Source organism: Microcebus murinus, chromosome 12 (genome assembly GCF_040939455.1).
Source record: "Microcebus murinus isolate Inina chromosome 12, M.murinus_Inina_mat1.0, whole genome shotgun sequence".
Lineage (NCBI taxonomy): Eukaryota > Metazoa > Chordata > Mammalia > Primates > Cheirogaleidae > Microcebus > Microcebus murinus.
This window is the reverse complement of record NC_134115.1, coordinates 25782589-25807275: the sequence shown is the minus strand read 5'-3', so window position 1 is coordinate 25807275 and position 24687 is coordinate 25782589. Positions and strand designations below refer to the sequence as shown.

The 24687-nt window shown below is 38.3% G+C and overlaps 1 protein-coding gene across 1 annotated transcript in view; it reads left to right on the top strand.

Moving 5' to 3' along the window:
• Positions 1–24687, top strand: part of LOC105874783 (transmembrane channel-like protein 1) — a 110966-nt gene that overhangs the window by 23088 nt on the left and 63191 nt on the right. Inside the window, exons 3-5 of the mRNA XM_012770907.2 lie at positions 546–627; positions 8940–9046; positions 11870–11968. Of these exons, the coding sequence (XP_012626361.2) occupies positions 546–627; positions 8940–9046; positions 11870–11968 (288 nt within the window). The remainder of the gene's footprint in view (positions 1–545; positions 628–8939; positions 9047–11869; positions 11969–24687) is intronic.

Here is a 24687-nt window from a genome sequence, read left to right as displayed (position 1 = left end):
ACTTAAAATGAAAAATAAGTTGAAAAATACTGATTTATGACAAAAGACTTATTCGTGTGATTTTATCACTTCCAAATATAAAATATTGTGCCATTTTCATTTTCATTCTCTGGAAGCAAAAGGGTTCAGGTCAAGGTTTCTTTCTCAAAATATAAGTTGCAGGGCCATGTAGCTTTTCTCTATCAGGAATATAAGAAGAAAAAAACATGATATACTGATACAAATATAGGTTTTTGGGAAAGATACAAAAGAAACTAACACTTATTTAGCATTTACTATGTGCCAAGCACTGAATCGAATCCTTCAAATTTTGTTACATTTAATTCTCACAGTAAAGTATGAACATGGGTGATTATTATCCCTTTTATTATATTATCCCTTTTACAAATGTTATGCTAACTATAAACTAAATGTAGTCCCATAAAGATAAAACTTTTGTGATAAAGTTCATATATTTAACTTTCGCATATGTTTTGGGGTGAGGGACGAATATCTTATCAAACTAAGAGGCGGAGCTTTACTGCTGTATTTGGCTTCCTTTTCAGAAATGGGTAAAATTCCTCCGTGATTTCGAGAACTTCAAAGCTGCTTGTGTCCCGTGGGAAAATAAAATCAAGGCAATTGAAAGTAAGTGCTCACCAGAACTCAGATGGAGAAGCTTGTCATGGATGAATGTCTCATAAGCTTATCAGATGCCTTCTCACTTTCTGGATTCTTGGGAAGATTTAAAACAAAACAAGTAAACAAAACAAAAGTGTTGTTAATGTACTTACCAAGGACAGCACTGGAGACTCCACTCTCGTCCTGTCTTAGACCAAAACATTCCCTTTCCGAACTGTTTTTCTTTCCTACACAGGGAAGTCACTATTGTGTGAGATGATGTTGAGTCATATTGTTTAGCATTGAAAATATGTACTGCCATGAATGTTAGACAGTAATCAAAATGAACGATGTTAAAAAAGAGTGAAGAAGTCTTAAAACCTCATTTCTAAATCTCTGAAGTAGAACAAGCAGCATTCATTCAGGAACTGGCTCTCTGAATAGCCATATTTTGCCTTCATTTTGTAGAATATTCATAGTGTACAATAAAGGCAGGAGAATGTCCCCAATCAAAAACCTATTTAGTTCAGTGCTCTAGGCTTAGAATAGGGCAAGTAAAAAATTTAAAATATTGTACATAAAAAACAATAAATTATTTTTTAAAATAATAGAGAATGTAAAACAAAAAAGGAGTGACATTTGAAATAATTGTGAGTACCATCTTGCCATTTTCTGGTTTCTAAGTGTTTTGACTACAATCTGATTTTCATCTATGCCTCTCCAGATCCGAGGCAGGTTTTCCTGCTGGTTAAATGTGGCGTTGCATAATTAAAATGGAGGCTCCATAGGGAGATAACACAGCTGATGGATATTTCACTGACATGACTGGGCATGTTTTAAGAGTAGCTAATCCTTAGTTCTCTGTCCTTCATTGTTGAATGGCAATTATTAAGTGGTAATGAACTAAAATGCATCAGCTCATTAATTGTATTCCCTCCCACATATTCCTTATGCCCTCCTTTTCTTGCTTTATTTTACTCTTTAACACATCACTGTCTAAAATACTACATTTTTAATACACCTTTTTTGATGTAATCTCATTTTATTTTATGTTAATTTTTCTCAATGCACAGGAAAGCAGGGATTTTATTTTGCCCACTTTTGGATCCCACTTGGCACTTGATAAATACGTGTTGAATAAAATTCTAGACAAATTCTCCAAATGGCTATCATAAGGCAACAGAGAAAGGAATTTAGATATATCAAAAAAGAGCAGACATCATGGAATCCTTAAGTTTCAATTGTGCAGCTGAAATATGATGCCTTGAAAGGCACTGAGGAACAGAAGGCCACTTGGAGCATTAGAATGCTGATATAACACATGTGGAAAGAACTTCGGATTTGACCCTTGCTTTGCTACCAATTAACTGTTTGACTTTGAACCAGTCATTACCAGACTTAGTAGACTGAGTCTACTAAGTTATGAAATGATGGGGTGAATTATGATCAGTTGGGAGGTGTATTCCAAAAAATTTGTAATAAATGATACTTAAAATATACACATTTGAAAATTATTTATTTTGAAAGCATACTGGAGCACGTTTCAGCCTATCCCAATAATAATGTTATCCTCACTTGTGTTCCACTAGCCTATCTCCAGCGAGATAGAAACAGATGGGATTATTTTTGTTGGCAGAAATTTCACACAGGAATGAGTTACACATATGACCGCCAACCATCATGAGCGTTACAGTGGAAAAGACAGATTGAGATCCACCCAATAATACCTTAAGTTATCTGCCCACTTCTCCCTCTTCTTCCAGTAAATTTGAAAAAGCCAGACTGGACAATTGAAGGAAAGGTAAATTACTTTTCTTTCTGCATGTAGTTTATGATTTGATTAGGTTGTCCTGACTTCTTCACTGTTAATGGTGCTTTGCCTCAACTGCGAAGAACTGACTCTTATTTTTTATTCTATCAACAATCACCACAAGCACCATTTATTGAGTTAGACAGTCCACAAATATTTTAATCTTCAATGTTCCTGCAATGTGCACATTCACCTTCCTATTTTACAATTGTGGTTAAGTAACTGTCCCAGAATTAGTAAGTAGGGGAGCTGAGATGGAAGGTAAAGTCTGGCTGGGTTCAAAGCTTATGCTTTTCCATGTGGTATACTGCTTTTTACTTTGAGGAAGATTTTATAAACCTTTTTGAAAAATATGTTTTGTACCATTTCCCAGAGAAGATTCTACCAGGCCAATGGCAAGATCAGTAGTTATAGGTTTCCTTGATGGTTCTCCTATTTAGAGGATGATTTCCCATTTTCTCATGTATTTCCTTTTGAGTGAGTGATTTATTATAATTTCATAGTTTACAAGATGCTTAATGTAGTAAGATTTGTATCATAATCATAAGCACACCATGCGCTTTTAGGCTATTGTATTAGTTGAAAACTATGAAACTTATCTGAACATACATTATTAGAGCCATTGGATTGGACTAATCATCTTGTACAGAGTACCCTACCAAAGATAGGGAAAGTGTGTATCTGTGATGGTCTTTGAAGGCAAACTGAATGGAAAATGGGAAGAAATAGGACATGGAATAGGTTTTCTAATGGTGGAGGCCTTTTTGCCCCCATCAACTGTATAGTTTAAAACAGTTCTTTGAAACCTCTGGCCCTCTGTTTACCCATTCAGGATTTCCACAAAACCTGGGATTTTAACTATATACAGTACAAGGTAATTTCCAGCTCAACTTTCTATGATGTATAAGTAAGTTACAATCAGTTTTAGATATATATGTAGGCAAGTGACATTTTTTACTTTACACTTTTGAGTGATCAATTATTTAAAAAATTAAATGAAGAGCAGATTTATACTGAGATGCTTGTATAATTACTTTCTCAAATTGTTTTCAGAATAAAGTTGGTTAAATATGTACCCCATTTATCTAAAAAATATATATTTAATTATAAAACTAATATAAATGGTTTTCTCTTGAAGAATAACAATGTAATCTTGCAAAAGCTTCAGAAATATTATTATATCCCTTTTCAACATCAGAATCATGTAACATATAAAAGTATATATTTAATTATAAAACTAATATAAATGGTTTTCTCTTAAAGAAATGACAATGTAATCTTACAAAAACTTCAGAAATATTATTATAACCCTGTTCAACATCAGAATCATCTAATATATAATATCCTGTTTCATTTTCAGAATAAGCTTGGCATTGATTAATTGAATGAACACTCACCGAATGCCTACCATGTCCTTAGGTATATTTCTAGGCACTGTTGCTGCTGACAAAGACAGGCAGAGACTCTATCCTTGTTGATCTTACACTCAAATGTGTTAATATGTGTATGGTTGGGTGAGGAAGACAGATAATAAAATACAAACAAATAAGTAATGAAGATGATTATGGATTATAGTAAGTGGCATGTTCAAAAGAAAAAGGGTTGCATTCCACTCCCAAAAGTCTTTCTAATCCACCTTGCTCTCACTCTCTGATCAATCTCTAAATAAATACTGAATAGATATTTTCTAAATGTGGTTTTAAAGAAGTCCCAAATTACCAGCCTTCACTGAGTTTCCTCAAAGCTCTAATAATTGGCAGAATCAAGAGTGGAACTTAAGTTACAGTCTAAAATTCATGCTATTTGGATTCTAGTAAGATCTGAATTCCTTTATTGGTATGGACTCAGTACTCCCCTGATGACTCACAACACTTTTTTACTTAAAAAAACAGATTTGTTAATTTCTATCCTAGAAGTTGCTGTGAAGTTCTACATCACATGGGAATGCCACGGGGTTTGACTGTCATGTTAGCCTTGTTAAGGGATCATGCTTAAAACCCCAGGGTTACCCTCATGAGTATACCTTATTAACCACATTGCACTGTCAGAATCATAATCTACTTTTTCCTAATAGTAGATTACACCATCAAAATTATGGTGTAAGAGACTTATTTTCTCAGACTAGAAATAGCTTCAGATAGGCAACCTAAAGCACAGAGTTTAAAAATCATGTTTCTCTGCTGGCCTAAGGGTTCCAGAAAATACAAATCAAAATTGTCACATTTAATTCCCTACCCTGGAGAGTTTGAAAAAACTCTGCTTCATATCCTAGCCTAACATGATGGTATTTATATTGCACTCATACCGCAGGCCATTTAATTGATCTTTTCCCATTTAGAAATGCTCAAATTTATCTGCTTCCCTTATTACCCATCTGTTCCAGAGGAAATTATATATCATGACAGACTGCAAATTACTTCACCTTAATAATAAATAACCAGAGGGAGAGGTGAAACTTTAACCTTAGTTTGAAAGAAATACAAGAAAATTCAGGAACAAAAACATGCATAGGCCTAAAGTTTCACTTTAATATATATCAAAGACTGTTTTAATACATTAATAATTTACTACTAAAGAAGTATTTATTAGTCAAATAAAAAATCAATTATTCATGGACATCAAATTTGTGAATTTGACTGTCTTTAGCTGATTGATGGACATTACCTACAGCTCTTCTTTCGCATACATACATTCATTGCATATTTATTATACATATCATAGTTATTTTAAAACTAATTTAATTGTGATTCTGCTTGAGGAACCCTATAGCATTGTGGTTAGGAGAGATCTAGATTTGGAGTCAAACACCTGTAGATCAAGGCTGCCTGGTTCAGAAGCCTGGCTTCATCATTTTCTAGCTGTGTAACTTAGAGGCCAATATCTCTGTAAAATGGGAGTAAAATAGTTCCTACCTCATAGGTATTTGATGATGATTAGATAAGTTCACATGTAGAGATCAGATAGGTGTCTGAAACAAAGATTCATTAAATGTTAGCTATTATTAATCAAGTCTTGGTTCAGTCAACTACTGTGTTTAAGTCTTGTTTCCTGATTCATGCAGTAGGACTAAGGACTAAGGATACTTAACCTCACTGGGTCTAGTGACAGCAAAATGAGTTGATGCTGGTCAAGTTCTTGGTACACATAATTGACTATCACAATATGCTAGCTACTATTATTATTATTATTAATTATCGTTATCCATTCTTGTTCCTTACAAGAATAAGTCAGTTTTATCTGAGAGACTAAGCCTGTAGAAATGACTGTTCTTTTCATTCATGCTCTTTCAGCCACACTATACTAAAGGTTTTTAAATAATTAAACACCAGTTTTAGTCAACAATTTCTGGTAGGATAGAATCACTAGAATAACGAGGTGAAGAGGGAAGATGTACTTCTCTTCATTTTTGTGTTGAGACAAGGAAAAGTCCTATGGAGCTTTGATGACAACCATTTGATTCATTTTCTCTACTTAAGATTTTTGTTTGTTTTGTTATTACGTTTTCTGGTCTGCCACTTGCAGGTCTAATGTAGAGAAAACCTTGTCTTCTGGATTCCTTAGTCTCTTTGACCTATGTCTGGGTATTTCTTATAATCATTCTAGTTTTGATGAAATCTGTTTTCCTGCAATTTATTTTCTTTACACTTAGGATTCTGTAAAGAATCAACTGCCAAATAAAATAGTTGTGAAACTACTTTCAAGTTTGGAAGTTTTGTATATTTCATGCATAATGAATATGCGTGTGTTGGAGGAGGGGATACTTGCTGCAACATCTTAATCCGCTTTTCTTTTTTTGCATTTAGGTATATTTATACTCTGTATTCCAGTTAAGAAACTCATTTGCCAGGGACTGTGTATGGGGGCTGGGAGAGCAATAATTAGAAGAGCAAAACTGTAGGAAGGAGGAAAGGAAGGGAAGGAGGGAGGGAGGGAAGGAGGGTCAGTATCCTATGCTTAGGACTCTATAGCAGAGTGTCTCACATGTGTTTCCAGGGGAAAACTTACCCTTTACCCTGGAAACCTAGAGGCAGAGGCTCTCTTCCAGTAAATGAGTAACTGTAATGCTTAATAACCTGGAAGTCCACTGCCTTCAATAAAACATGATGAGCAAACCTGGCTGAGCAGTCCTTGGGTAGTCATTGCCAGAGAACACAGATAACAGCCATGAAATGATATGAAATGACTGGGAGCCAGGTGGATGATCAGATATCCTAGGAGAAGCAGATCTGTTTTAGAATTTCTGCAGACGGACCGGTGCACCTGGTCACACACCTGGGAGGACGTGTGTAGCAAAACCACACACTCTTAGAAATCTTACAGAACTCTCCACCCTTCTAAAATGTGAAATGAATCCAAATTCCTCATTTAAACTTAAAGAAAAACAAATAGACTTCAAAAATCATTGATTTCTTCCAAAATGTCCATTTAAAGATTGACTTCTTTTATAAGTTTCTAAAAGAACTGCCACTGTGTTATGAGAATAAGATGGGTACATAAAGAATAGACCAAGGTCCAGAAATAGAGGTATTACTCTCATATGATGCTAGTATGACCTTAATAGGTAGAGGCTAGAATTTGCTTCACAAAAGAAACTTTTTCTTTCTTGTAATAATATTTCCCCACTGATAATGTTTCAAAACCAGAAGCCTCGAGAAAAACCATTGGTCACCAGAGGAGTTTCACTGAACGAGATAGAACAAGGGAGCTGGTGCAGGGGGTAGCTGAGGCTGTTCATTGTTTTTTGGGGGAATTGAAAATGATAATTAGGAAGAGTGGAAAAGGTAGCAACCTAATGCTGAACATTAAGCAGTCATCAAAGAAACTTAGGCTTTTTTTTTTTTTAATTTTTTTTTATTTTGGCATATTATGGGGGTACAGATTTTAAGGTTTCAATAAATGCCCATTTCCCCCCCTCCCCCCAAAAGTCTGAGTCTCCATCATGACCATCCCCCAGATGGTGCACATCTCACTCACTATGTATGTATATACCCGCCCCCCTCCCCCCTCCCACCTGCCCAGTACCCTATTACGGTAGCACCTATGTGTCCACTTAGGTGCTACTCAGTTAATACCAGTTTGCTGGAGAATATATCTGGTGCTTGTTTTTCCATTCTTGGGATACTTCACTTAGTAGTATGGGTTCCAGCTCTAACCAGGAACTTAGGCTTTTTTTAAATCCATGAAATCTCAACCTAAGACTTCAAATTCCTGGTTTTTATTCTTTTTTCTTCTCCCATTCTCTGCTTTAAGAGGATGCACTCATTTTTTTCTCAGTCAATAAGGATTGGACCAATCACTTTGCTTTTCACTGTTTGTGGCAGGTGCAAGTTGACTGAACATTCTCACCTAGGGCCTTCCAATTCATTCCCCAACAGTGAAGTGGCTTTTTAAAAGTCATCCCCATCTTCCTGTCCCTCCAGCCCTGTTGCTTTATGGCCTGTCAGTGCCTTCCTGTGCCATTTTAAATAAAATCCTCTCCCTTTGCCTTGCCTTAAGAAGCTAGACACACTGTGGTTTGTCCTCTCTGTGGTCATCTGTGGCCACTCCCCCCCCTTCATTGTAATCCAACCACACAGGCCTGAATTCCTTCCTCAACTGCCTCATGCTCTTGCCTCTCTTGGGAATTTTGTTCTGGCTTTTTCCTCTGCTTGGGCTGTCCTTCCCCAGCTCTGGCTGTTGCTGCCTCTTGTCAAACTTCAGATCTCTGCTCAGATGTCATCTCCTCTGATATTCCTTCCTCGACAAAACTATCTAAAGCAACGCCTCTCAATACTTCACCTTCCCCACTGTAGGACCTATCCGGCTGTTGTTATTATGAGATATATATATCATGCACAGTTGCTGTTTCCACACCTCACTAAAACGCAAGTTCTATTAGAGCAGCCACCCTAGCTATGACATTGTGCTTCGGAGTCAGGATAATCCCTGGTGGAGATACTTAGTAAGATGTGTAGAGTGAATGAATGAATTTCAGCTTTTAAATTCTTGTAAATTGCCAGGAATGAGGGGAAACAACAAAAAATGCTTTGTAGGATAACCATCCATAAAGAGTGTGGTAAACTACTTTGAGAAGAGCATTGTTTGCCTGAGAAAAAGCAGAGTGAAGGACAGTAATTATAATTATATTGATAGCTAACTACCGGCTAGGCACTGTAGTCACCTTTACATACATTTGCTCACTTACTTGTAGTGGGTATTATTAACTCAAGGAGTAAAATAGGCCCCCCCCCCCAAGATAGCAATTATACTGCTCAGCAACAGGCAGCTGTCCCTGGGGTGGACTCTGGAGGGGCAGGTCACAGTCCACACCACCGCAGTCTGCACATCTTCTGCATTCTGCGTGGCAGGAAACACTGGCAGCATGACTGACATTTTCTCTTCCTGAATAGGAAGAAAGATGGTAGAGCCTGCAAATGTGAAAGAGGATCAATGCCCACAGTTAATAGATATATTGTGGAGCATCAGCAAGACACAGCTTTGTGCTGCTTTGTGTGACCTCCCTTCAACCTTTCTGTTTTCTCTGTAATAGGTCAGTTCGGCTCCTCCGTGGCCTCATACTTCCTGTTCTTGAGGTGGATGTATGGTGTCAACATGGTTCTCTTCATCCTGACATTCAGCCTCATCATGTTGCCAGAGGTGAGCTCTGACGTCCAGTTTACAAAACATGCAGAAAAATGTTTCTCATATGGTCACTGTTCTAGAGAAGCTTTTATCTGTTCTTCAAGACTGAAATGATTAACTGGCTACATTTACCTCTTAGAGTCATAGGATTTGTAACAAAGTTAACCTTCAAGATGGTGCCCAGGAGCCAAAGGTCCTAATCTACAGGGTGTGTGAGCATTCTGAAATCATACCTAAAATGTCGTGTATATGTTTACACATGCATTTTTCTGTAGAAAGGTTCATGGCTTCCATGAAGTTCCCAAGGTGATATCTGTGCCCAAATGTTAAGAAACATTGTTCAAGAGAAAGGCTGTGGAATCTCATGAGTTGTATTTATTTATTTTGCCAAGTTTTCTTTAAAAGAAATGTTTCTTAATGCAACTCAAAGCATATAGCTTTTCTATATGAGAGAAACACAAAATGAACATTTTTTTTCCAGTTATGAATAAGATAACCCAGATACACACACACACACACACACACACACACACACACACACACACACACAATCTAGGGTAGGGTGGGGTCTTTTAGGACTAAAGTCAGAAAGCAAAACAGGATGAGAGTCCAGATTGGAGAAGGCAGCAAAGCCCTGAGCTCATGTGTGGAAAGGTTAGCTAAGGCCAAAAAGCCAGACACAGGTTGGACTTTCACCTACATGAAGTTAAATGACTCTGACCTCTTTGGACACTCACCATATAAAAGTTGGGTTAGGTTTCATTTAACCTACAAAGGGCCTTTTTAGGAACCAGCATTTCAAAGCCAATTTATTCAATACAGCATTGTTAACAGCCAAAATGTGGTGTTTGAGGTGACTTTTTATCATCAAAGCTTCAAATCAGTGTCGGTTTCTGCACCAAGTTTCCCTGTTAGTGTAACAACAGTGCCTCACCTTTATACAAAGGAATGAGCTTTCATGGCACAAAGTATTTTCACTTATTTCACTTATACTTACCGGGCCTCACAAACAAATTTATGAGGTAGACTGTAGAAAAGTACCCCCCGCCCCTAATTGAAAACATGTGGAAACTGAGTCACATAGTGCTTATGTGACTTAGCTAATGTCTCAAAGTGAATTTTGTTTTTGTTTTGTTTTTAAGTAAGTTGATCTAGGACCAGGACTTACGATTCTATCTTTTGTTCCAAGATTCTACACTCCAATCCACTAGTTTTATAATCCCTGAGATAATTCGGGGACTTCTAAGGCTGCCTGGCTCATCGAAGACAGCAGACACAGACCAGAAGTCCTGTGTAGTTAATCTCCCAAGTGAACACTTTCAGGCAGTGCAGCCGAATGTGCGTATTTCTGTCTATTTCAAATTAATTCCAGCTTTGTTTTTGCTCATTTCTCTAAGGAGACCTGAAACTCCTCCATCCATCACCGGCTACTGTGACACTGCTTAGTGTCAGCTGCAGGTGTACGGGAAGTTGTATCAGTTTTCCTCACACCATGCTGCCGCCATGTGGAGGGAGTGAAAGGCTGTCGCTAATCCATCTGAACTATATGAAATTCCAGGATGGAGCAGATTGTTTTTGATTGGATGTATTCTGAGAGCTAGGAAGCGTACTGGCTTTGGATGATGTTTTATAGGTTGTGTTAGATGCTGATGGGCATTCTGATTTCTGGGCAACGATTACCAACTCCAGCAAAGGAACAGAAGAAGATGGGCACCCTGTGTGCTAACTTTGCAGAGCCACCAGCAGTCGGGGCTGGTCACCTCCTGGCCACAAGGCTATATTTCTCACAGCCTGTACCCAGCAGCCTCACATAGCACCCCCTGAGGAATAAGCCCCCCTTTGCCCCTAAGCTCCTGTGTCTCTGGGCAAGCCTGAGACCTTAATCCCCTTTGACCTCTGCTCCCCCAAACTTTGGGGTGAGACAGTACGTATAGAACCCATCTCCTAGCCTGTTCAGACCAGGAAGCCAGAGGGGCCACAGGGCTGCGGTGGAAGACTGTGCAGCTTGTGCAGAGGGAGTGAGTAGGGGCTGATTTCCCACCCTTGCCCAGTCAAGCTCTATACCCAGGCTTTAAAATGCATTCATGCTCTGCCGCCAGCCCCAGGGTAGGGAAGTTTCCATCTCCCAGAGGAAACAACATCTGCTTGGCAAGCCCTGGGGCTAGAGAGGTGCTTTCCCAGTTCTCGCCAAGGCCCCTTCCTATGACCTAGGATTGCCCTCTCACTGGCCGAGTGCCGCTTCCCTGCACCGTTCTCCCCTAATGTGCTTCTCTCCTAATTTGGTAGCACAAATTCAGGGCAGCATTCCTGAACTAGTGATGAAGCAGACACCATAATCAGGCTGCAAGTGTTCCCTCCTTGTAGACACCCTGAAGTTGCATGATTGGTTTTCTTGACTTCTCTCTTCCTTGGCATGAGGGAGAGAATTTCCCTCCACCCTCACCCCTATGGGGTACTCTCAAAGAAAGATGTGGCTAGGCTGGTTTTGTTGAACACTCTAGTGCCCCAAAAGGCTACCTCTCTTCTTGCCAAACTTCCTCTAAATCAGAGCAGTTTGGAGGTGATGGTGGGAGTGGAATTTCTCAGCAAGCCTTCTGAGGAATGTGGCTGGCCCAGCTGCTGGTGGTCCACTGAACTTGGACTGCAGAGTCCCTGGTACTTCCTTTGTTCTAAACTCTGGAGTTAGTTGTCGATTCCTAGAAAATGAGACCCCACATGGAGACCCATAGAATGTCCATGAAAAGTTTCAAAAGTGCTTTTAAACAAAACCATTGTGATCACATGTGTGCTCAGACTTTGTTTCTAATTGTTCACTGCTCTCTTTGCTTCTCCATATAGTACCTCTGGGGTTTGCCATATGGCAGTTTACCTAGGAAAACGGTTCCCAGGGCTGAAGAGGCATCTGCAGCGAACTTTGGTGTATTGTACGATTTCAATGTAAGTGTCCTCATACCACTGTGTTGGTGGGAGAATGGGGTTTTCCTTATTTTATTTTATCCTGAAACCCTGTGGCCTTCTCTGCCAGGGCTGGCTGAATGTCACTGCCCCCTGTTTAAAGAAGAAAAAACGAAATTATGTATATATATATATATACACACACACATTATATATAAATGTGTAAATGTGACTAGGCTGTAGGAATATGATAATATGATTAAATGGGAATGTAGACTACTGAATTGAAGGTGAGCTCAGAGTTCAAAGACTTGAAGCAAATATCCTTATCTTTGGCTTTGGAAAAGAACAAAGAGAGTTTGCAAATGTGCTTTTTGGGAAATCTTGTTGCATTCTTAGGGAACTAAAACTTTTACACTTCCCATTAACCTCTTCACTTCCTAAACAAGGCTCCTATTTAGTATTACTGAGTAGCCAGCGTTGAAGAAAGGTAAATGTTGAAAACTAAGACATACTAAATTCTAACTTCTAATTAATACTAAAATGAGTATTACTCTATTAGAATATTAAAATGAGCATTGTTCTTTGAATTCCTCTGGGTGGGAGTTATTACTATGGCAGAGACTTGTTCCTGGCCATCGAACACTCATTTTGGACTTTGATTCAAGTATGTGACAACAATGCAATTCTACAAATATTTTTAAAAATAGTGACAAGATTAGCGAAATTTGGAAGCATGTGGGTGAGAAAGTACAAAGGTAGAGATTGGGAAATTAATAGTTCCAGGACTTTCTGGAGGACAGTGAATAAGAATAAAATTGTATGTGGACTGCATACTCTGTAAGAGAGCTACTAAGGGGTGAACAAGGGCATCTGAGGGGCAAATTTAGGGGGAAGCAGAGGGAAATGTTTAGATAACAACTGGGCTCCCCAAGATTGTATTCCTGCCCTTGACAGCTCTCTCATGTCCAGTTTGGTAAAATACTATTTATTGGTGGGTAGAGGAATACAGAAACCAGAGAATCCTATGATATTTATTTCTAGGCCTGCCTATAAACAATCCTAAGGCAATGAGATTACTTTAAAAGGTCTAGAAAATATAAGAAAGCCATTAAACTGAAATTGTTCACTTTCTGCATACTGTAATCGCTCGTTTATTTGGCATGTATCATTGCTGGGTTAACAGTGGTAATAGCTCTATTTCCTCAATGCCTGCATCATGCAGTGAACTGCGAGTGGTAAGGAAGGCCCCTCACCTCACAACCCTCTTCAATGTGGATATTTTTTTCTGGGACTAAGCTTCGGGTTCTTCTCATACGTGAAGTGGAGAAAATAACAGTATCTACCTCACAGAGCATTACCTCACTTAGGGGTAATGCATGAAAGGGTAGACAGCACAGAGTACATAGCATCATAGTATGGGGTGAGTATCTCTTATCCAAAATGCTTGGGACCAAATGTGTTTCAGATTTCATATTTTTTTGGATTTTGGAATATTTACATAGACATAATGAGATATCCTAGAGAGGGGACCCAAGTCAAAACACAAAATACATTTATGTTTCATATACACCTTGTACAGACAGCCTGAAGGTAATTTTATGCAATATTTTACATAACTTTGTTCATGAAACAAAGTTTTGACTGTGTTATGACTGCAACTCATCACATGAGATGAGGTGTGGAATTTTTCCCTTGTGGGGTCATTTTGGGGCTCAAAAAATTTCAGATTTTGGAGCATTGAAGATTTTAGATTTTTTGATTAGGGACACTCAATCTGTAAATATTATTTCATAAAAGAGCCATAACTTGACCAAAGGCAAACAGCTATTAGGAGACAGAATTGGGATGTAGGGATGATGGTATTATTAGGCAAGGCCATGTATGTGGATAGAGACAAGATAACAAAAGGACTTTTATTATATTAAATAAATGAATAAATAAAGAAAGGTATTCTGAGGAGTCATTGAAAGATTCAGGGAAAGAAGGTGATAGGATTACATAGTTGTTATTAAACTGTTCAGTGAATAGAATTATTCTTGCAGAGAAAATACTGCTGCTTTAAGGAATTTTATATGATGCATGAGTTTTATGACTTTGGTAGTTTGAAGAGCTTTGTCTGTGTTTTATGCACTGATTTTATTTTACATTTGGCAGGGGAAGATAGGTTGATTCATATTAGGGACACTTTGTTTTTCAATTTTTGTAAGAAGAAGGAATTCAGTCTATCCCGCAATAACCAAATGATTGACATACTCTCTACACTGGGGTCAAAATAACGTCACAAGAACATCAATGAGAGACAGTGTAGTACCCTTAATTGTAAAACTCAAGATAACAACAAGAAAAAAATGTACAAAACTTAATTTAAAATATAGGAGATTTTATTTCACAGTAAGAATCCAGAAGAACAAAGCCAAACTGTCACTTGTAATAAGACATCATAGATTAAAATGAGGTGCTATTGTGAACAGGACGTGGTAGAGGCAGAGAGGCTGCCTGAGCACAGACTGTCTTGAGTATCCTGTGCAGGTGGAAGGAATCAGCTGCCAAAGACAGCTGTGAACTGTCCCCTTAAGAACTTCAATGGAATGGGTAAAAGAGTTCCTCTTCAGCACATTAGCCTTGGCTACAATAAGAAAAGAAGGGTAAATAAAATCTAGTTAAACTCAAGGATCTAAATGACTCATTTCAGGTAACTGGAAGAGAGAATCTAAATTTCTACTTGTATTACTTTTATTTTCATCATTATTTTTGCTAATATTATCAAAATTAATGTTAACTAAGTACCTATATGGGCAGGCACTGTGCTTAGTACTCCCATATTTGTATTTGTTTATGAATATGATTATACTCATATAATTGTACTCATTTCCTGTTCAGTTTCCATCAGGAAAAGGGAAATAATAGATACCTCAACAGAGAGAATTGAATATAAGAACTTTGTTAAACAGGTGTTAAGTGACTTTAAAAGCAAAAGGGGACACTGAGGAAACATAGAAACAGTAACAAGTAATACAGAATGCAGTTTTCACTCCTATGGCTGGGAGAACAAAAAGAGGAGTCTGGGGTTATTAGGATCTAGGAGCTTGGAGGAAGGGCCCTGCAGGGCCCCACACCTCTAACCAGGGTGTGTGATTAGGCTGGTTGGGGTGCACTCTCTTAGGCTGGAAATGGAATCAAATGCTGTTGCCAGAGTGAAGCAGCATTGTTGGAGCCCTGCTCTCAGGAAAGAGCAAATCCCTTCTCTCACTTCTGCTTCTAGTGCCTCCTATTGGAAGAACTTACAGGGAGGCACTTTCAAAAGAGGAAAGGAATTCTCCAAGGCTCATTTCTAGCATCACAAAACTGAAGCAGCTTAATAACTGGCACACTGTTCTATTTATATTGTAGTCTAATCCTCACTCTACTAAATCTACTAAGGTGGTCCTCACCACCCCTAATTTACAGATGGGGAGAGTGAAGTTGGTTGGATTTGATAATTTCCTCCAAGTTCTATGGATGATAAATGGTGTGTCTGGGATTCTCATCCAGTCTGTCTGACATCTCTGTCTGACTCCGAAGCCTAGAACAAGCTGCTTCTACATTAGTGCCAGGAGCCCATGAGTTGAATACAATTTTAAACTGAGAATTCACAAAAATAAAATATTTTTAGCAATAGAAGTACCCTTACACATCTTCTGTCCTATGCCACATATTATAAAGTCAGAGAAATTTTGAGTTGCAGGAGCATGTTCAGGTCTTATGGCTAACAAGAGGCTCCTAGTTTAGTGTTCTCTCCATGTCCTGTAGTCTGTCAGTAATTTTCCTGCTATGATTGCCAGCAGCATTCCTATTCCTGAATCATTGACTAACTCTATTTAATGCTGTATCTACTTCCCAAGAGAAGAGTTGAAAAAGTTGGGTCCCATTTTCATCTTTCATAATAAACTTGAATTCCTAAATCAGCTTCTCAGATAAAATGACAAGTTCCATTTCCATTGTCAAGTTTCTTCTTGCCTGAATTTTTTAAAATCATTTATATATGACTTATGATTTATTAAAATATTTAGAAAGGAAAATAATACTTTGAAAATATTTTTCTGCTTTGGTTGGTCAGCAATGTTCTGTTTCTGGTTTTTTTTAATTAACAATTATTTTTTGAAGTAGACTAATAATATATATATATATATATATATATATATATATATATTGGCTGAGTTCTTTACTTGATCCTTTGAACAACGACCTCATAGAGTTACCCATTCTGTATTATAAGATGATGTAAGTAGACAGCCTAGAATTTCATCTATCATGGCATCATGGAGGAACTGTTGATGAAATGTCTTTAAATTTCATGAAAACTCACAATTCTGATTTCTAAAGAGCCCAGAGATGTCAGTAGGACAAGATATGCTTCAGGCGAAGGGCAGAGGTGACTGTGATAGCTGAGAAGTCTAATTGGACCATGGGTTGATTTGTTTCCTCTAAGGAGGAAACAAATGTGTCAGCTTAACTAAGCTATCCTATACAGAGGCTGGTGAAGAAAAGCAGAAAAAGATTAAACGTCTGCATTTATGGAACACTGTAAAATAGAAGCAAGCATGATCTCTTATAGAGGAGCCTATTGGAAGGGAACGGTCAGAAAACTGCTGGGGTGAAGGTGGGGGAGGTTGTGAGTAGCTATAATCTCTTGAGCTTCATTTGGGAACTTTGGAATGTCCTCTCCATCCCCATGAAAGCTCAGAAATCTGTCACTTATAAGCATGTATCACAACTCATCCAAATTCTTTATAATAAATAGTAGAAAAGTACCATCTGAAATGTGCAAGGTCAGCCACTTGTATGGCTTCTCGAAGTCACAATTTGCTATTTATAAAGCACCGTATTTTTGATCCTTTTATTGAGTGCCTAGGAATGGGTCTTAATGATTAGGAGGCAAATCTATTTTATTAAAATAGTAAGAAATAGAGAGATTATCTATTATGTATGCTGTGAATGAAATTGGCAGGAATGGTATGTGAATTGGTAAAATTAGAAGAATGAGTTTAACTCAGTAAGAAGAGATGTCTGTGTTGGCAAGGTACTTGGAGGCACAAGGGTGATGCAGGAATGATGAACAGTAAGAGACTGTACAGCTTTGATATTCTTATGAGGAGAAAGGGAACTAAGGTGAAATTTGGAAGGGGCTTCAGCTGATATCAGATGGTGAGATCATATGGGGAAAGATTTGAGTTGTGAATAAAGAGAAATGCATTCAGCTTTCCAGCTTGAGGGTGTTTTGTACATTGCTGAAGGATAAATGGTGAGTCCACTTTGTACCCCCTTTTCTGCTGGTCATCAAGATGTAGGAGGTTGGGACAGGAGAGGAGAGTTAACACTGATGTCTTCAGTGGCACGTACATGAAATCTACTGTTATAACAACTCTTCAAAATGGAGCATATCATCCCAGACTAATCCTTCTGCCTTTCCCATTTCACATCCATATCCTTGAAGTCTGTCCTCATAGGAGATAGGTCAGAGACATTCTGAATATTATTAAACAGGACTTTAGTTCTTTATTTAATCAACATTGACAGATCCTTTAAGTAATAATCTCCCAAAGTAAGGGTGCCTCCTCTGGAACATACCTTAGTTCTCTTAAGTTCCTTCATCTCTTATTTGCACTGGCCATATGTAGGGAAGATATTTTCGTAATTCACACACGGAATAACACATCTTTTATTTTATGAGTATTTCAGTAGTTCAAATGAATCTTTATTTTCAGGGAGGCCTTTTAAAGAAGTGAGTCATTGCAAGTTTCCTCCTGAGAAGTAGACAGCAAAACAATATTAAGTGCAGGAGATATTGGACAGGGGATAAGGTGAGAGCCTTGAGATGGCAATGCAGGCCTGACACCTGTGAAAGGAGAGAAGGAAGGAGGGATTCAGGAAGAGTCTCAAATCACAACACAGTTCTAAAAAATATCTTGCCCAGGCTAATGGTGAGTCTCTAAACAAAGTATGCCCATTGGAGAAGTTCCATATTGGTCCACTATAACACAGCTCTAGTATTTTCCATTGTGCTCAGCTACACAGGTATACTAAATAGAGTTTGGGGTGTGTGTGACCTCAACTTGAAAACATTATGATCCACTCTGGTGGAGCCAAAGAGGTGGGGAGCCTGTCTGGAGGAGATATGAGCGGCACATCTCTATGGCTTCTGCAGGGTCTGTTGACCCTGAAAATGTGACTGGGATCCTCCACTCTAGATCAGAGTTACTGCTGGTGCTGTTAGTTCCAACAGGTTTTAAACACAGCCAGCATGACCTCTTTGCCACAGCCATTGTCTATGCCTAGCTCACTGCTGAGTCAGTAGAGACTGAACTCCTAGATCAGAAATAATTCTTTTCGGGACATGACCCCCAAGTCAGACTACAAAGCCCTTTGGGGACAAATCCAGGCTTGTTAGTTTTCAAGTCCACCTAGAGATATGTTTCTTCCCTTAGGAGCAGAAATCATAAGATTGGAAGGGCTCAGGATCCTCCCACCTATATATGTAGTGAGATTCCTCTGATGACTTTGCTGGGCAGAGGCTGAGTGTCGCTCAGGCATGTGACACTGGGATTGTCAGTATCTATGGACTGTGTATCCCTGGCTCCTATATTTGTTTCATTTCCTCAATGTCTGGACTTGCTTCCTTTGGTTCAACAGGCTCATTAAGTTTGATTAAAAGAAGTGGCATTGTGTATTCTATTCTAGACCCTAGATTCTTTTTTTTTTTTTTTTGCTTTGTAATCTTCTTAACCTGTTCCTCCTGGACGTCTTTATGACACAGCCATAGATTGTGATACGAGAGATTCCTGGATCTACTTTTAGCTTTCTTGGTATACTAAACTTGGAAATTGATTTCTTTGAGTCTAAAGTCCTATCGTACCTTCTTTGCTTTAGCAACAATTCCAGTTTTCCTCTGTTCCCTCAGGCTGCCCCTGGCCAAACCAAAGATGAACTTTCTTTTTGCAATTATTTGGGATGCATATGGTCCTAATGCCACACATACAATTTGAAAACTGCATTCCTTCTTTAGATATGATTACAGAAACAAGTCTTCTTTTCATTAATGTAGTGAACATATATTGAGCCTTTGTCAGATGCCAGACAGTAAGCAAAGGTGAGCAAAAACACAACAAAGTCTCTGCCCTCAGGAGTGTGAAATCTACTAGAGCAGTCTAACAACCACAAAAATAAATGCAATTGGAAATGTGCCAAGTGCTATGAAAGGAAGCTGTATCACATTAATAAAACTAATGGCAGCAGATCCGACATGGTTTAAGGCTTAAGGGAAGGAGAGAGATAATACCAAAACTTTTTTCTGCAAAAGTAACATTTGAATTGGGTTCTGTAGAGTAAGTCTGAGCTCCCAGTTGGAGCGAAGGGAGAGTTATTCTCAGCAGTGAGAACAGCAAATGCACAGACCCCATAGGGAAGAGCAACGGCCTTATCAAGGGACTGAGTAAAGGCCAGTGAGCTCAGAGTGTGAAGGGAAAGCAGACACACATAGTGTTGGAGATACAGGAGGGAATCAAACCATGTGGGATCCTCCAAGATCTAGACCATGATAATTACTTTGTTCTCAGAACAATTGAAAGTAATTTAAGTGGGTGGTGAGTGGGTAGTGATATTATCAGATTTGGATTTTGAAAAGATCAACAGATTGGAGAAGGTCAAGATGAATGTCAGGAGACCAAGGAGGAGTCTATCAACCTGGTGAGGTTAGAGACTACAGTTGTTCAGAAGAGCTGAATTTACCTGGCAGAAATTTGCTGTATTTAAATATTGGCTGCCAAACTAATAGATTAAAGGCTGAGCCATCGAGTTAGATTAGAACTTTATAATTTATTAAATTTTAGTCTACAATTGAGACACATAGCACCAAACCATGAATCTAACCATCTGTTGTGACAAATAAGACTACAAACATTTGAAAGCAATTCAGCAAAAACTCTATCCTATGTGCTAGTATCATATGTCTCCAATAGACATCATTTGTTTGTAAATTATACTTGGAATTAATTACATTCACTAATCTTAAATATTGGGAATAAAATATCTGCCGCTCCTATGGGATTGAAAATTCCTGAACTCAATTCATTTTTTTCAAGTAGTCACAATATATTCTCTATAGTCTCAAAATTTTTATTTGTTGAAAAATTCCTTTTTAAATAGATAATGTTAAGGTATTTCCCAGCACAGGCTATATCCAGATGACCGCACACATCTCATTTCACATATGAATTCACAAAGCTTCTCTCTGCATGACTTTAAAGAACCAGAGGCAGATTTATAAGTTCAGAAGTCAACTGGTCAACAAAATCCCTTAATATAGTGCTTTTAAATCTTCACCTTGTGAAATGAAAGAAGACCATTTTTTCTTATGTGGAAAAAAAATCATACACAGCAGCTCATTTTATTGTACTAAGTCTGTCTCATTTTGTAAGAATTTTAGGCAATTAGATGGTACAAAAAATTAGAGTTTTTCAAGCTTTAGTGTCTCTCAGACACTTCTGTGTTTTGATTCATTACAACTCAACATAAGATTATTATCGTCATGTTACTGTCTTGAATGATTTACTCTATTTCATTAAAAAGGATAGTAGAAAGCAGAATAGAAAAGTAAGTTTACATGACAGTCTGAAGGAGCTTAATCTAACTGAGGTTTGCTAATGATCACCAGAAGCAATTTCTTTGTTCATTCATTCAATCGTTCCATGAACATAAATTGAATGTCAGATGCTGGGAATAGGAAGACAGCTAATATATATTCCCTGCCCACAGGGACCTTCTGATCTAATTGGATGTGTAAACAATTGCTATACAAAGTGACAATCTCAAGCTAATATTTAATAGATATATGTTTTAGGCACATGGAGGTATAATGGAGGGAAGATTCCATGTTTGGGTTAGAATTCAGTTTACTTGACTCCTGACAGAACCCAGTAAACAGTAACTTTATTTCTCCTATGAGTTCTGAATAATTTGTTTGAAAAGGAGAAGCAGATGGGCAAATAAATTCCACATTCATTACTATAATAGAAGCCAAATTGGGGGACCAATCTGGGATCCTTAGCCAAATGGTCTTGCTAATATGAAACCCTAAATTAGGCCAATTTCCCCTGAGGACAGCTTGTTTCCTACAGGAAGACAGTTATGTTTGGGCTGGTCCAGCCCACTTAATTCACTCCCAATTTACTGAGCAGAGAAGTCCATATACTTACCCGGGGGTGGAGTAAAGGGACAGAGGAGGGCTGAGGAGTATCACATCTAGTGGGGCTCTGTGTCCCAAAAGGAAATACCAAGAGAGAGGAATGAGCATTCATTTTTCCTGTAACAACTGGCTCTGGTTGATAGGTCAGTGAAGTCTTTACAGAGATATCTTGAACTAGTTTTTTTAACAATTTATTTAGGAGGTATACATTGAATTCCATTACATATGTGTATTGTATAGCAGTAGAGTCTGGGCTTTTGGTGTACCCAACCCCTCACGTAGTGTACATTGTACCCCAAAGGTAATTTTTCATCCCTCATCCCTTCCTAATCTCTCCCTTTGTAAGTCTCTAATGTCCATTTTACCACTCTGTGTGCCCTTGTATAGCCATAGTTTTGCTCTCACTTATAAGTGAGAACACACAGCATTTATTTTTGTGTCCCTGAGTTACTTCACTTAGGATAATGGCCTCCAGTTCTATCCAAGTTGCTGCAAAAGTCATTATTTTATTCTTTCTTATAGCTGAGTAGTACTCCATGGTGTGTGTGTGTGTGTGTGTGTGTACATACATACATACATATACTCCATTTTCTTTATCTATTCATCAGTTGATGGGCAGTTAGGTTGATTCTATGTATTTGCAATTGTGAATTGTGCTGTGTTAAACATATGAGTTTAGGTGTCTTTTTGATATAATAAATTCTTTTCCTCTGGGTAGAGACCCAGTAGTGGGATTGCAGGATCAAATGGCAGGTCTACTTTTAGTTCTTTGAGAATTCTCTGTACTGATCTCCATAAAAAGGGTACTAATTTACATTGTCACCAACCGTGTATAAGTGTTCCCTTGTTGCCACATCCACACCAAGATCTACTGTTTTTTGACTTTTTAATAATTCCCATTCTAATTAGACTAAGATGGTATTTCATTATGGTTTTAATAGGCATTTCTTTGATAATTAGCAATGTTGAGCATTTTTTCACGTTTGTTGCCCATTTGTATAAGTTCCTTTGAAAATTTTCTTTTCATGCCTTTTGCCCACTTTTTAATAGAGTTGTTTGTTTTTTTCTTGCTTAGCTGTTTGAGTTCTTTGTAGATTCTGAATATTAGTCCTTTGTTGAACACATAGTTTGTGAATATTTTCTCCCATTCTGTAGGTTGTGCATTTACCCTTTTGATTATTTCTTTCACTGTGCAGAAGCATTTTATTTTAATCAAGTCCCATCTGTCCATTTTTGTTTTTATTATATTTGCTTTTGGGGTCCTAGTCATAAATTCTTTCCCTAGGCCATTGTCCAGAAGAGTTTTTCCTAGGATTTCTTCTAAGATTTTTATTGTTTTAGGTTTTACATTTAAGTCTTTAATTCCTCTTGAGTTCATTTTTGTATATGATAAGAGATACAGATCCACTTTCTTGAATTAGTTTTAAAGAGTAGGAATAGATTAGGCTCTGGAATGGGGAGAGCAAATGGGAGCAGTATTCTAACCAGAGAGTGTTCCAAGGGCTTGGCGTCACATATGTTAATGAGGCAGAAACTATATAGCACTTAGCAAGTGACTGGATGTGGGCTATGGGTGAAAATGGGAAGACAATGAAAATATCCAGGTTTCTAGTTGGGGTGACTGGGGAGGCTGATGGTGCCATTCCCGGAAATGGGAGAAAGAAGCAGGTTTAGGGAACTTTTTTGAATGTGCTATGTCCATGCTTCCTAGAGAACATCCAAGTGGAGTGAGATCTGTAATGACATTGGGCATAGGGTCTAGAATTCCCACCATTAATGTCAGGGCTGGGCCATGACATAAAAGGCAAATAAAATTACTTTTTTACAGAAGCCAGCAGAATTAACAATGCTGCACAGCATAATGAAAAGAACTCAGTCATGGGATTCATACAGACCTGGGTCTGAATCCTGCCACATACTGGCTGTGAGCTGTTAGACAACTACTCTGAAACTTTGTCATCTGTGTACAATAATAGTATTAATACCTACCCACCAGGCTGATATAAAAAATAAATGAGTTTATGTATGTAAAGTATTAGCACAATCCCTGACACATTTTAGGTATTTGACAAATGTTTCTTTCTTTCTTTCTTTTTTTTTTTTTTTTTTTTTTGGAATTCAGTAAGATTTTTTTTTATTTTGGCATATTATGGGGGTACAAATTTTAAGGTTTCAATAAATGCCCTTTCCCCCCCTCCCCCCACTCAGGGTACTTAGCTCATGAAAATTACACTTTGTTGGGGACAAGGAAACAGGAAGAAAGAGCTTGTATCCATAGCCAGAAAGGAGAAGGGAGGCAGCAGCAATGTCCCCTGTCTTACAGGAGGCAGGAGGATGTGGGCACCAATACATGGATGGGCACCAAAAGAAACTGTCTTCTTCACAGCTCTTTGAGGGGCAGAAGCCACTGTGTATAGCCCTGACACAGCTTTATTCCATCTACTGAAAATGGAACCATCTGCTAAGGCTCAGCCCAGCTTCCTCTTTGTAATCTGCACACTCCCTGTTAAGAACATGTAGAGTCAGCTTCATGCCCCTGGATCTAGGTTGGAAAAGGAAAAGAGACTGAGAGGTGAGCAAAGCATGAGGCAGAGGCCCAGTGGGTCTGGTTGGGGAGAAGAATGGCCACAGGCCGGTCTCAGCACGTTGCCCATAAGTGCCTGGGGGCCAACTGCTGTTTTTGTGAAGTGAGCTGAAGCTTGTTTGGGTTGTCATTAGTCTTTTCACTTCTCGTTTCCTTCCTGTGTCCCACTATTTTCTATGTTAAGGAACATTCCCCATCTTTCATCCACACTTGAAACCTTCATTAATACCAAGGTATAAATGACCAATAACAACTCAGAGAAAAATAAACCATATCCCAACACGACTCCAGTCTTACTTTCTCCCCTTCACATACCCTCAGAAGACACACTTCATAAATTATATCTTCCTTTTCCACTAGTTTTGATGTCACAATTTTTAAAAAATAATTGTCTGACAGTTACAGCAAATTAAAGAAAAAAGTTGCTAAGGATGATGGAGCTCATTCACCATTCTGGGGATAGCGTGTTGTCTTTCACAATGAGTATTTATTTCTAATTATGAGAAACATCCAGAGGATGAAGTTCTAACAATTTCAGGTGAAAAATACTTATGAATCGGATATTTCACATGCAGAATTCTGTGGGGGACTTGTGTAATCCAGTCTCCTAATGCATCTATGTAGAATATTTGGCAAGTTATAAGTTCTCAGTAAATGTAAGTTAGGTAAATAAATGCATGAATTGATTCCTAGTGACCACACAACCAAAACACTCTCTTTTCTTGTGGAAATGTATCAGCGACTACGCACTAGACCCCCTGCAACATTTGAACAGAAGTTGGAGTCTTCGTAGACGATATGCAAGCATGGAACCTCAGAGTTGGAAAGGAATTTTCTGTGCTCATTGGAAACTTGGCTCTGGCTGTGGTTTCTCTGTCACAGATTTTGGGGTGGGAGAGTGCTCCCACAGGGAAAGCAGCACGCGCTGACATGGAAACTGAATAGAACCTTGGC